General features: G+C 38.5%; 1 protein-coding gene across 1 annotated transcript in view; it reads right to left on the bottom strand.

The window, feature by feature from the left end:
• Positions 1 to 13,205, bottom strand: part of NBEAL1 (neurobeachin like 1) — a 163,039-nt gene extending 149,834 nt beyond the window's left edge. The window contains exons 1-2 of the mRNA XM_055122038.1: positions 13,072 to 13,205; positions 12,077 to 12,349 (exon numbers count right to left, since the gene is read on the bottom strand). Coding sequence (XP_054978013.1) covers positions 12,077 to 12,127 — 51 coding nt within the window. The 5' untranslated portion in view covers positions 12,128 to 12,349; positions 13,072 to 13,205. The remainder of the gene's footprint in view (positions 1 to 12,076; positions 12,350 to 13,071) is intronic.
• Positions 13,206 to 14,972: the final 1,767 nt, after the last annotated feature.

The following is a 14,972-nucleotide window of genomic DNA, read 5'->3' as shown; positions in this document are numbered from 1 at the left end:
ATGACTATTACAAAGATTTGTGAAGCTATTCACAATAGCAAGAATCTGGAAACAACCTGAGTGTCCAAGAACAGACGAATGGTAAAGAAATGATGGCACATCTACACAATGGAATACCGTGTTAGGAAAAAGGAAGTGATAAAATCTGTCTATAAATGAATGGACGTGAAGAGTATCATGCTGAGTGAAATGAGTCAGAAGAGGGACAGATATAGAATGATTGCATCATTAGTGGTATATAAAAATATCTAGTAGAAGAGTAATATCCAAGGCAAGGGAAAAATGGGGCTAGAACTGGTCAATGGCTGGAATCAATCAAAAATGTGTGTGTGAGGCAGAAGGTAGGTAAGATAGAGAAGAGACCAGAATGACAATAATATCTGGGAATAATCACACTGGATAAGATCTGAGTGTTTAAAGTAGGTAAAGGGATATTCTTGATAAGCTCTCAATATCAATATTGCAAACCACAATGCTCAAAAGGGGGGGATATTCTTAATAACCTTTCAGTATCAATACTGCCCAGTCAGGGAGGGGAAGGAGAGAAAGAAAGAAGAAAAGCACCAGCCATAGAGGCAGGCAGCGGGTGGGGGTGGGTGGGGTGATGGAAGGGAAGCTGGGGACACTGGTGCTGGGAAATGTACACTGGTGGAGGGATGGGTGTTGGAATACTGTATGACTGAAATCAAATCATGAACAGCTTTGTAAGGGTCTATCTCACAGTGATTCAATAAAAAAAAAGAAAAAGACTTGCTACAGAGTTATAAAATCACTCAATCCTTCTTTAATATTAATTATATTATGTCCAATAAAGACTATGTTGGTGCTATTCATTCCAAGTTGAAACCATTATGTAATGGGGTACTTACTAAACAGTTCTCAATATGTACCAACTCTTCTTATATTTAACATTTGGTGGGGGGTCACACCTGGTGATGCTCAGCAGTTACTTTTGGCTCTACATAAAGAAATTACTCCTGGTGGTTCTTGGGGGACCATCTGAGGTGCTGGGTATCAAACCTGAGTCAGTTGTGCACAAGGCAAATATCCTACCTGCTGTACTATCATTTAAACCCCTAAATTTAACATTTTTGCAACTGAAAATCACTGAAAACATCTTGCAACTGAAATATCACTGTCACTGTCGTCCCATTGTTCGTCGATTTACTCGAGTGGGCACCATAACATCTCTATTCCTCTCAGCCCTGAGATTTTAGCAAGCTCTCGTTACTCGTCTTTCCCAACAATTAGAGGCTCTTTCAGAGTCAGGGGAATGAGACCTATCGTTACTGTTTTTGGCATATCGAATACGCCACGGGTAGCTTGCCAAGTTCTGCCGTGCAGGCGGGATACTCTTAGTAGCTTGCCAGGCTCTCCAAAACATATATATATATATATACATATACATATATATGTATATATATGTGTGTGTATGTTATATATATGTGTATATATGTTATATATATATATATCAATAATACTCTCTATGATTTGTTGCCTACTGTCTGAACTCCATCCAATATGGTGTGGTAATTATGGAAAATGGGTAGGAAGTGTCTTACGGCCGCACGGTCCAGAAAGCGACCTGGAACGTGGAGGCAGTTGGGTAGTAGAGGTCGGCTGCTGGGGCTGGGTCCCTTGGGACGGGGAGGGGTGTCACCCGCCCCCCTCTGGGGTACCCTGAGTGAAAACAGCCTGGTGCAGAGTCCAAACACATGATATTGCCAATTTTTCCACAGCAGACTGGTCTGGGCTGAGAACTCGGGAAGCCTCAGAGTGGAAATTAAAAAAAAAAACAAAACTGGCACCCACTGGAGTAAATCAACTGAAAATAAATATCATAAATTTTAGAATTTTTATATTAAAAAAATCTTCCAATATTTTTCCACTTCCTTTGGGAGCGTGCTGTCTTCTTGAAATGGATGGTAAATTATTAATGTTTTTGCAAGAACAGATTAATTCAATTTACAAGCTTAAAAACCACAACTTCTCAGTTTTTAGAATTCAAAAGTCACTTAGAGAAAAAAAAAGTCAACCTACTATCTTTCCATCATTATTACTGAAAAAAATTTCCAATTAATCTGTCACACCCGTGAAGTTATTTGATTCTAGCAACTTTCAAGATCTTTGTCATTTTCTTTGGTTTTCCAAAGTACTAGCCTCATTGTATTTTGGTACAAAATGTCTTTTTCTTCTCCTTAAGATACACTGAACTTGCCTTGCTCTTCTAGCCCATGTTCTCCCTTGAATATGTATCTCGCTTGCTGGTCTGTATGCGTCTTTGCTTGCTTATTTCCTCTCGGGAGAAGTTTATGTTCTCTCTTGAACACACACAGCTCCCTTTCTCTCCTCTCACATCTCTCTAAATAAGTTTCAGTAAAAACTTCATTGCTTCACAACAACAAAATTTCACTGAACTTTCTTCAATCCTGACAAGGCCCCCTCTGTAATCTATAAACATTAATTTCATTTCATTATTTCTCTTATAATTATCAGAGCCCAACATTTCTCTTATAATGATCAGAGCCCAATAAAAAAACTGTTAAAATTTTTCACACTATATGGGCATATCTCTTAACTTTCTTTCTATATTACCCATCTCAATGAATTTCTAGCTATATTCTGAAAGCTATATTCTGAAAGAATTACTACCGAGTAATTCTCTTTTCAGTGAAATTAATATTAATACTATGTACTGGTTTGTAAGTATCACATCTTAAGTTTTTTTCTATTTCTATATAATAATTTTTTAACTCAAAATAACTATGAATATTTCTGGCTTCAATTTTTTTCCCAATTTTTGGGACATGTCTGTATTCAGGGATTCCTGTTGGATTTTGGGGAACCACAGGGTACTGGGGCTTGAACCTGGATTGGCCGTGTGCAAGGCATGCATTTCCCACACTGTACTATCTCTCTGGACCAATTCAAATTTTTTTGGTTTTACATTTTGGCACCTATGAAATCATTGATTGCTCTCCAAAAGGCTGCTACTCCGGCATACTTGACACTGCTATGCAAATCTATGATACATGTTTCATCAATGTATCATCACTATATTGATATGCACAGTAATATACATGTTTAATTTATTGTTTAAAATGTCTTCAATAAATTATACTACAAGAAGCTGAACAGATCATACAGCAAGGAAGGCACATGACTTGCATGCGGCCAACCCAGGCTCAATTCCCTAGAGTCCCCCAAATCCTACCCGAGCATAGATCCAGGAATAAGCCCTGAGCACAGTTGAGTATGATCCAAAAACCAAAAGGAAAAGAAGCAAGAAGTTATCCTATAATTAGGCAATGAAACTATAGTATATACACAGGAGGCATAATAATAGAATTTGGTAATACTGATGATAGTATCATAGCTATGGAAATAATGACAGTATCATAGCTATAGAAATAATCACAAGTTTATAGGTTTTGTAAAACAAGTGCTCTACAAACTTGAGAACGAGATATTCTAAGATACAAAAAACTGAAACAAAACCAAAATGATTATCTAACATATATATTCCAATCAATGCAAAAAAAAAAAAACCCACAAGAAAAACTGCCCTATCAGGTATGATGAAAGAGACTGCAAAACAATGCAAGTCTGGTAGGGCTAATTCATACACAATGAATTAAGGTATGAAAAGCCACACTATTTAAAGAATACTTGATATACAAGGATAGAATCTTTTGCCAAAGGGGCCTACTTAGGGCGGTTAGTTTCTTTCCTCAAATAAAAGGTGAATTTGATTTACAAATTCATGATAACATGACAGTATGTGATAACAATTCATGACAGTCTGTGATAACAAACTGTCAGGGACATCTTACTTCTCTATTCTTACCAAAAGGTATTTTAACGAGACTGGGAGAATAAGATGGGTTTGCTTCTAGCTTGTCATTACCCCAAAATGTTTGCCTCCAGGGCTTATTTGGGAAAACCCATTAGACTTATTCTGGGTGGTTTCTTGGCTGTGGTTTCTATCTACCTACAAGACCATAAAAACAAAAATTCAAGCTCAGCAAGAAAGTGGCTTCCATTCTCCCTTCATATATTCTCCAATCTCCCGATATTCTGCTTTCACTTACAGTTAACCTCATAAGAATGTTTTGCTATCTTGCTCATTTTCCAATGCTATTAAGATGTTTCCTAAATTTTATTGAGAATTAAGTGACTTTCAGAAAGCAAGTTAGTTCAAACAATTTAGTATATTCTTTATTATCCAAACAAAAATCTATACAAATACCAGTTTTCCTTATTCATTCTTTATGTTAACCTGGAACATATCCCATGACTGTTAAACTACTACTCATTCTTTTAAACCTTGAATAAATATAATCATTCAACTAGTAAGTCTAATAACTTTATCCAATTTGATTATTCATTACATCTAGGACTAAAACCTAGGTGGGAAACTGACTCTGGTTGGAAAAGCAGGTCCTCGGATGAAGTCATAATCAATTACTTGTTCCACAATGCTTTTCTTCACAGCCATGCTGAATTTAACACTACTGACAACTCCCTTTATCCTTCTACTTTCTAAGGCAACTACTTACTTCTGTTTCTCTTCCCACTCAAAATATTTACAAACTATCTTCTTTTACCAGAGGTTCTCAAACAGTATTTTACCTATGGCCCCACTGGGGTAAAATAAAATCACTCAATGTCCTCCTAGAAATCCACCTTCTTTAAGAGAACAAACAGCTGGGAAGCCAGAGACTGTATACTGGGTAGGACACTTGCCTTGGATGAGGCTGGCCTGGGTTCAATCCCTGGGCACCCTACAGTGCTCTAAGCACAGAGCCAGGAGCAAAGCCTAAGCCCTAACTGGTATAACCCCAGCCCCCCCAAAAGTAAACAAACAGGCAACCCCCAAACTTCACCAAGTACCTTGTAAGATCTTTCCAATACCCCAAAAGGTAGTATCACTTTGCACAACACTATTCAGGATTCTTTTTGTTTGTTTTTTGTATTATTCTTTAATGATAATGTTTTCCTTGCAACCCATGTTTTTCTCCTTTTACTCTCATGTAATCTCCACTGTCAACAAATCTGTATTTCCAGCAGACCTCCCTTCTGAATACCAGAGCCATTATGTGGGAGTACCTCTCTATCATTATGTTCACAGGCAATGCAAACTCACATGTTTATCTGAAATCCTAGTGAATTTGTACTAGCTAATTGGTAAAAGAATGCTCAAGCATCAATTTTCAAATTTAAGGAAAAAAACACCCTAAAAATTACTTTAGACTTTTCATGTTTTTCACGTGGACAGTCTGAACTGCCAATTCTACCTTTCACTTCATAAATTTAAATTTTGATACTTAAAAGAAAATAATAATAAATAGTAGGAATTTTTATGTCAACATTTAAGGAGTGTTCCAGAAGTGCTTTAAGTTAAAGAATAATACTAAAAAGGTATTATTCCCTTCATAATGGTTGCTTCCATAAAACATGTATTTCTTAAGGCCAGGGATATTGTTTAAGTGATAGCATACAAGCGTAGCATATGCAAAGTCCTGGTTTGGTTCTGGCATGATTAGGGGTCTGGTGGCCCCCAAGTACCAGAAGTCCCTTCCCCCTCCCGCCACAAACAACAACACCCACTTTTTTTGCTTTTATTTTTTTTTTGCTTTTTGAGTCACTGAGCAATGCACAGGGGGTACTCCTGGCTCATGCATTCAGGTATTACTCCTGGCAGTGCTCAAGGGACCATATGGGATGTTGGGAATCAACTCAGGTCGGCCTCATGCAAGGCAAACGCCCTGCCCGCTGTGCTATCGCAGCCCGTTTTTTTGCTTTCACATCTAATTTGTCAAAACATTATCTGGTAATCACTGCTATTCTACAATTAAAATGCTGATTATTTTGGTTTTTTTGTTTTGTTTTGTTTTTGCTTAAAACTCAAACACTTTTTCTGGCAAACAAAACATTATTAAGCCAAAGGAATTTAAGAATTATTTCTACATTTCACACAAACCAGACTTGTTAAATGTGGATTATAATGGCCGATATGTACTGATGCATCTTACTACAAACTTCACTTAGAATTAAAACCAAAATTGTACAAATGAATTATACTTATTTAAAGAGTATTTGTTGGAGAGAGAAACAGTACAGTGGGTAGGGCATTTGCCTTGCTCATGGCCGACCCAAACTCGATACCTGGCATCCCATATGGTCCTCAGAAAACCAACAGGAGTCATCCCTTACTGCAGAGCCAGGAGTAGCCTGAGCATTGCTGGATATATGCCAAAAACCAAAATAAATAAATAAATGAAAGTATCTGTTAATTCCATTTTCTCTAGGTCTATGTATAAAAAAAGGTATGTGCCTTTTATCTGAATAAAGCATCTCTAAACTCTATATTCTTTAGGTGCAAAACTTTTATTCTAAAAAGGAAGTTTACTCTGAGCTCACTGCAAAACTATCTATTTCAGTCATATTCCAGATTTAGAAGGACAAAGGGCAACCACAGGAAATGGAGCATCACCAAGGTCCAAAACAAACTTGGAATAAAAAAAAATAAAAAAAAAAACCTTGGGGCTGGAGCGATAGCACAGCGGGTAAGGCGTTTGCCTTGCACGTGACCTACATGGGTTCGATTCCCATCATCCCATATTGTCCCCTGTGCACCGCCAGGGATAATTCCTGAGTGCAGAGCCAGGAGTAACCCCTGTGCAGAGCCAGGTGTGACCCAAAAAGAAAAAAAAAAACCTCAATAATAAAGACAATTAAGCGAGGCAAAAAAGTTAAAAAAAAACAAAACTACAAATTCGTTTCAGCACTATTGAAAGACAATTTCATCACTACTTATATATACTGACTTTTATTATACAATGTAAAGGCAAAATAAAAGTGATCTTGGTAAATACATTCTCAAATTCATAGTATTTTTAAATTACTAATTAATATATGTTTATGTTTCCATTATCTATGAGAAAATTGAAAAATAATGAATACAAATAACCTGTTTTTAGGTCACAAAGTCAGAAACCTGATCTTGGCAATAGATTCTTTAGCTTCACAAATTTTTCAGTGTTAATCCAATCCTAAGCAGGCACAAGTCCCTCTCAAAAAAAAAAAAGTTTATAACAAAAATTAACTACAAATTTCAACTCATACTACCTCATTTAATAAAGTCATGCTTTTGGGTAACTTTTTATCTTGTTTCATTTTGTTTGGGGGCCATGCTTGGTGATGTTCAGGGCTTACCCCTGGCTCTACACTCAGGAATCTCTTCTGGCAGACTTGGAGGACCATACTGGGTACCCGGAATCAAACCCAAGTCAGCCTCTTGCCAGGCAAGTGCTATATCCTGGTAAACATGTGGGTGTTGAGCATTGTCTGACTGAAAGCCCAATCATGAACAACTTTGTAACTATGTATATCATAGTGATTCTATTAAAAAAAAAAAGTAAACTTTGAGAAGTGCTGAGCATAATCCAAAATACAAAACTTAAAAGAAAAAATTTTAGCTTTCTAATTGGAATAGCCATCTTATACACTGGTAAAAGAATCTCAGAAAGTTGATGCATATGCTGCCCAAGTCCATGTGCTGCTTGTGCCCATGTGGCTGAGCACATGTGGCATCTGAGCACGTGTTGTCCGCAACTACTCTCTTGTAATGTGTATTTTCATGCTTTCATATCTAATTCTGGGATGTGTGTAATGGGTCCCTTCACCCTGGGAGAAGCCCAGGTTCTCTTGAGCACACTACTCCCCACTCTCTCCCACCTTCTTTCCTTCCTCCGCTTCAAAAACCTCCAAATAAAATCTGTTCTACTTCAAAATAAAAAAAAAAGTTGAGTGATCAGAAATCATCTTATCTATACTGTAATATCTATATGTTGTACTAATTAATAATAAGTTAAAAGTATTGGAATATTAGAGTTTTACAAACCTATAATGAGGTAATTGTGGTGTACAGGCAAAACACTAAGACTCAAACCAGTAATTAATTATATTGGCATCCTTCCCAAATAGAATCTGAATCAATGAAGTCTCTAGACTTGTCAGTCAAGAACAATAAATTAATATCAAGGGAATTCGAGCAACACAAACCAAACTGAAGAAAAACTAATGCAAAGACCTGTTTCCTTTGGGCCAGAGAGATATTACAGGGGCTAAAATGCTTGATTTACACATGACTGACCGAACTCAATCCCTAGCACTGCATATAGCCTCGTGGGTAAGTTCAGGAGTGATCTCTGAGCACAGAGCAGGAGTAAACCCTAGATACAATGCAGGGTACTGCCCAAAAAGAAACAAAACAAAAAGCCCCAAACATAAAACTTGATTCCTTCAAAAAATAAGAATTTTAAAACATGGTGAGCAGGAAATCATGAATCATAAAACTAAAGCCACTTACAACAAAATATAACGAGTTTATCTTTAGATACATAAAATAAGAATATTTAGTAAACAGTAAATTTTGAATTCGTCATGTATTTGATGATTATAGAAATTACGATATTGTGTTTTCAAGAACTGTCATTTATAGATTTAGATGAAACTATGAGTAAGATCATTGAGCTGTTGGGTTTGGGAAAGAGTTCAAGGGATAGTGCTCAAGCTTTCCATCTCAAGGCCCTGTGTTTAATCCTCAATACCATATGACTCCTAGGCACGATGGGCTGCACTCTTCTAGGAGTGGACCTTAGAAAAATGTTTTTCAGGGCTGGAGCAGTAAGTAAATGCAGTGGGTAGGGTGCCCTTGCATGAGGCTCTGCCCAGAACTCCCCCATATGGTCCCACAAGTTCTGCCAGGAGTAATCCCTGAGCAAAGCCAGAAGTAGACTCTGAGTACCATTGGGGGAGGCCCCAAACAAAAAAATTTTTTTCAAAAGATCCTATGACGCCACAGAGATAACTCAATGGGCTGGAGAGCATGCTTTTCATGCTAAGTCAGGGTGTTCAATTCCTGACACTGAATGTTGCATTGGGACACTACACCAGGACTCCCTGAACTCCTTCAGGTGTGGCCAGCCCCAATTAATTTGTTTAATAATATGGAGTTGGTCAGAATGTAGCCCTTGGAACCATGTCTCACCGTCAGAGCTCAAATGATCAAATTTCAACATACAGTGGAATGAATTTGGGGGTTGTTTCTAATATGCAAAATTTGTTTCCCTCCTCCTTAGGGCCTTGGCTCATTCAATTTTTCTCTTTTGGCTTCCAGGACATAACCAGTGATGCTCAGAGTTTATGTCTGACTCTGTGCTCAGGAATCACTCCTGGCTGTGCTCAGGGGAATAAATGCAGTGCTGGAGACTGAACCCAGGCCAGCTGCTTATAACTGCTCTCTCTCTCTCTCTCTGGACCTCTTTTCATATTAGCATGTCTCAATTCCTTACTTTATATCTCTGCTTAAATGTTATCTCTTTGGAAAGGAATACCCTCATCCTGTTACTCTATCCCCTTATTTTGCTTCAGTATAATCATCTTGCTATAATGCTAAAAATAAAAATCATGCAACCGAGAATCTGCTTTGAAAACTTTCAGTGCTGAGAATGTTAGTGGAGAGTTACGATAAAACAACATTGAACAAGAACTGAAAATTATAAAGCAGGGTGACACTAACAAAAGAGTAGGAATTCATTGCAGGAGCCAGAGATAGTAGTGGGCAGGACAGTTGCCTTGGCCCTCCCAGGTTCAATCCTCAGCAGCTCATAAGATCATAGCCCAGTCAGGAGACACAATGTATGGCCCAACACACTCACACACACACACACACACACACACACACACATACACAAACACACACTAGTCTCTAGTCTCTTCTCTCTCTTCTCTATGTGTGCCCACTTGTAATTTTTCATAATAAAAATTTTTAAAGAAAAATTAACTAGGGGCTGGAGCAATAGCACAGTGGGTAGGGCGTTTGCCTTGCATGCGACCGAGCTGGGTTTGATTCCCAGCATCCCATATGGTCCCCTGAACAAAGCCAGGAGTAATTCCTGAGTGCAAAGACAGGAGTTACCCCTGTGCATCACCAGATGTGACCCAAAAAAGAAAAAAAGAAAGAAAAAAGAGAAGAAAAATTAACTGAAAAGTTTTATGACAACCCGTGGAATCAAGACCAAGAAAAAAATTGTCCCTCAAAAGTCAAAGCAAAAATCTTAGTGAGTTGGACAAACATTCTACAAATATGTACATATGTACATACATTACTACCCATAAAGGTAAGTCTTGCTCAACGTCATAAAACAACAATGGAAGGCCAACTATCCTCCAGTGTTAAGTCCAGAAAGATATACAATACCAACAGCAATCCTAGAGTAGTTTGAAAACTTATCAAGAGGGGAAAAGTCTTAAAAGCTAGGTGAAAGAAAAAAGTCCAACTAGAGTCTTAAATGATAGCATAGGAACAATAAGATCAAAAAGAAAGTATAGAGAATTGAGTATTTAGTAATCATCCTCATTAGGTAATTAGTATAAATCCATTAAGTATATTAGGAAACTATCTAAACTCAAGGTGTTTGCAGAAAAGGAAATAGATGTGTAGCTTAGAAGTAACTTACTCAAAAACTGATGAAACATGAAATCATATTTTAAATAGGTTTTTCCAACAATTGAAAAAAATGTTTCTATTAAATGTATGCTTTAAATCTTAAAAATAAAAATAATCTTTCTCTCCAAAACAGACTTCAAAAATGGACCAGAAACAGCTCTCATTAGTTATCACATTTTCAAGAGTAAATGTGATACTAAAAATCTTTTATAATGAAGTTCTGTGCATCCCACAGTATAGTACCTTCAGTAAGCACACTGTCATAAATAAAGCATGAACATGACCTAGAAACAATATAACTAAGAGGACAATATAATCCCACTTAACCTTTATTATTCTAAAAAGAGGAAAAACTAGTAAATGTAATGCAATTTTTAATAGATCATTTTCAAGATACTGGGCACTCAATTTTAAAATACATTTTAATTTTTGAGTAACATGTGCTGACATTTTCGAAAGTGTCTGGAGAATTGGAATCCTTTTTTATTGGAAGAGTGGTCTATTTTTGAAGAGACATTTCTGGCATTAAATTACTTGACACTCAAAGCTATTTTAAAAATCCATATCAAACATTTCAAAGTATATGTCCTTCAGGAAACATAAATACCAAACCAAGAAGTCAAAGGAAATTCCAAATGAAATAAAATTCAAATAAAGCATTTTGTATTTTAACTTAAAATATTGAATTTGACATTATAAACTGAACTGATAATTTGTTAGAGCTGAAAGTATAAGAAAGAAGGGATAATGAAGAAACAGAAGCTGAGGCTTGAGAACTTGACCACACAGCTCTGAGGTAACTTTAGTAGAGATGTTTCTCTGATCCTCGCCTTGAACCATCAAAAAAGTCATGCAGCACCTTACTTGAAAAACATGTTAAGCACTGTTCTTCTCCTTCAATAACCTAAAATCAAATCTAATGTGTAACTTCACAAAAAGATAGAGAATAGAAAACATTTTTGAATGGCAACTCAAACATTCAGGAGTCATAATGGGTAATTGTAGGAATCAGGCCATACTGAGCCAAGTCTGAGCTATGCTACTCATTTGTCCCTTTAACCTCTGCTACAGTTTTCTCATCAGGAAGAAGGGGATAATCACAATACCCATCTCACAGTTTATTGTAAGGCTCAAAAAAGACAATTTCCATACAGTGCTAATTATAACTCCCTCAAAACAATAATCTTCTTACAAAATCAATTTCCTTTTAAATACAATTTCAAACATTATAAGAAAAATGCTTCAAGCTTTCTCACAGAAATAACTCTTCAACTCCTACTTGTGGGAGAGAAAAGAAAACAAAAATTAAAAATTATTTTCCCCTAAGGTCACAATTTGCCCTATTAAATTAAGAGATCATTGAAGACAAGGATCAAATTTAAACCAAACCCTACAGCTTCTAACAGAATGCCAATATTGTGTATGTGTTCAAAGTCCAAGAACTGGAAAACACAACATTTAAATTTTTGCATCATATGAATATGCCATAACTGATAAGTCCACTCACAGAATTCTATAACAAAGTATTTTAAAGTTAGAAATAAAAAGGAAAGCAGTTACCTTTGTACAATAAAGCATCCAAAGTTCAAAGAGTCTCTCTCTGGATGCCATTGTGGTTTTCACTCTGGCACTTTAATATTTCCGCCAAAAAAAAAAGTATGTTCAAGACAACAGCAAGTTCATTTTTATTTTCCAAGTTTTTCAGCCGTTACAGTAAAGTTCAAGCAGTGGGGGGGAAAAAGTGAAACGGACTGTCTTCTGCTCAGTACCATCCAGTTTCAGCATTTACTCCAATATATCCTCCATCAGTGGTAGTGATGCAATGAAGGAAATCTGTGAAAGAGAAAAAGATACAGAAGGTTAGTTTTTTTAAAAAAAGGCTACACTAAAAAAAAAAAATCTAGATTTAATCAAAAAGTTATTTATCACTTCACTTCCCACAAACAACTGGGTGACCTTTTAAAGTGATTAGATTTCATAGCCACTTTTGTGCTTTAGGAAAAACATCACATCTAACAATATTTCACAATAAAAGTCGGTATTCTTTTGGGCAGACTCACGATTACGTACGATGAAAAAAAAATGCAACCAAGCAGTCAAAAGATCTCAATTTTTAAAAGAAATACATGTTTGCTATCAAAATAAATATATATATATATATTTTTTTTTTCTTTCCTACAAGGAAAAGCACTTTTTCTACAGGCTGATTTCAAAGACAGAATTTTCCAGTCCGCTGCTTAAAAGTTGTCGAGAATGTTTGTCATAGTGTTGAAGGGCAGGGCGAGAAGGGAGGGTGAGGAATTTCTGGTTTGTTTGGCTCCACTGTGTTCACCGTGAAATCGACCTGCCCACCTGGCCTCCCCACCTCTCCATCCCAGAAAAAGAAAGGAGCAAGCACGCACCGGTGAGGAAAACATGCCGGGAAAAGCTCCAAATGCTTTTCGGAGATCTTTGCACTTCCTCCTCGCATCCCGGACACCCGAGACAAGGGGTGCGGGGGGCAAACTGGAAGTGCGCCCCTTTATAAACGGAGAAACGCAAGCGAGGCGACTCACCCGCTGGCGATCCGCAGCGACGGGCCACCACAGGTCAACCTCGCCCCCCGACAGCGCTTTCGGCCTCCAGAACCCAAGGCCCACCCATTTCTGCCACGCGGCTCCCTCGGCCCGACCACCCCCGCCCAGTCGCCGCGCTCACGCGGAGGGTCACACCGACCCGGCCGCGACGACGTCAAACTCGCTTCCCTCGCCCGGTTCCCCAGCCCAAACCCCTAGACACCCCGCAGCCAAGGAGGCTGGCTCGAGCAGGGGGCGGGCCGGCGGCCGCGCGAGGCGCGCGGCGGGGCGGGGCGGAGCCGGAGGCGGGGCTGCCGCCCCTCGGCTAATCATTCTAGCCTCTAAACATATACCTGGCCTCGGGGCAGACGCGACTGATTGGAGATGCGGTTGATTGGTCAGAAAAGGGGTGCGGCCGCACCGAAGCCCCACCCCCGCATACCTGCGCAGTCGCAGTCGTCCTGAATCCCAAGGATTTCCCACCATTCCCCCCTCCATACTCCCACCCCACCCCCGCCCCTAGCGCCTCCGCTGTTGCCCGAAGGACTGTGCTCTTAGGTTAGTTTTTCCTTCCTCCCAGGACGTGGAGGACTGGACGACTGACGTGCTGACGTCCACGCCCGCTCTGTAGGGCGTTCGGCTGGTGACGTCATTTCCTGGAATCTTCTAAGGGCGGGGAGCCTAAGATAAGTGAAAGGGATTGCCTTTTGATTTCTCCTGAAAGGGGGATTGGTCAGGAAGTACATAGTAATGTAAAAACGGATGTTCCCAAGTTTCCCAGAGTGAAAACGGATGTTCCCAGGTTCCCCAAAGGATCCTCCCCCCTATTTATTGTTGTCTCCAACTTTCACCATAGCTGGTGGAAATGTCAAGTCCAAAGTACTTGTTTACGGCTACTGAAGGTTTCAAAGGGTTTTGTTCTTTGAGGCTGGGAGAGAACCTTGGGAAAAATGAAAGCAACTGCATTTAGTAACTAGAAATCTTTAAGGGTTAGAGCGATAGTAGTGTTCTCCCCCCCCCCCATTACCCCCTCCCCCCAGCACCAGATTACTCCAGCATAGAGACAGGAATGGCCTCAGAGCACGGCTGGGCTGGAAGTGGGCAAACGGGGTGGGGGGCGGGTGGAGGGGGAAGCAGGTTTTAAAGGAGAGGAAACATGCATCACCTTTGCAAATAAACATTCAAAAAGTTTTTTCTGTAAAAAAATGTAAGAAACATACAAAAGTAAACTGGTATAATGGAATTCATTCCATCTCCTTGCTTCAAAAGTGATCAATTAAACTATCTTCTGTCATCTGTACCAACAGTTAGCAAGCTAGAGAATTAAATGGTTCAGGTTTTGCACACTAACCTGCTTGCAATTTAAGAAAAGTCTAAATATATTACACGTGAAAATTAAGTTCGTTTTAGTTTTGCAAATTCTTGCAACAGTCATTATTACTAATTTGCTTTATCTAGTAGTAGCTTCTTTCAGTCCAAAATTAAAGTGTGACACTAATTTGCAAATCAGGACTTATCAGTATCTCCCTGAATTTACTGTTTTAGTCAAGTGAAATTTAACATACAGAAACCTTGTGTGGAAAAAAAAAACATACAAATACTGCAGAATCCCCCATTTATAGAAATTAACTCCATTCTCCCAGTTGCTTTGTCCAAGAACCGAGGGAAGTATCCTTGCAATCTTTCTGCCATCTCAGTCGATTTCTCTTTTCGGTAATTTTTAGATTTATCAAAAATCTAACCATTTTTCCACATTGCTACTACTACCAGATGTGGGTTACCACTAAATCTCCTCTGAATCATTGATATAATCTTCCAATCTGTTTCCCAGACTTGGCTAATGTGCCATGGATAATCCTAAACATAGCAAGGAGTGATCTTTTATTATTTTGTTTTGGCCA

The sequence above is a fragment of the Sorex araneus genome, chromosome X, assembly GCF_027595985.1.
Source record: "Sorex araneus isolate mSorAra2 chromosome X, mSorAra2.pri, whole genome shotgun sequence".
In the NCBI taxonomy this organism is placed as follows: Eukaryota; Metazoa; Chordata; class Mammalia; order Eulipotyphla; family Soricidae; genus Sorex; species Sorex araneus.
The sequence above is the reverse complement of the archived record's forward strand: the minus strand, read 5'-3'. Positions and strand labels throughout refer to the sequence as shown.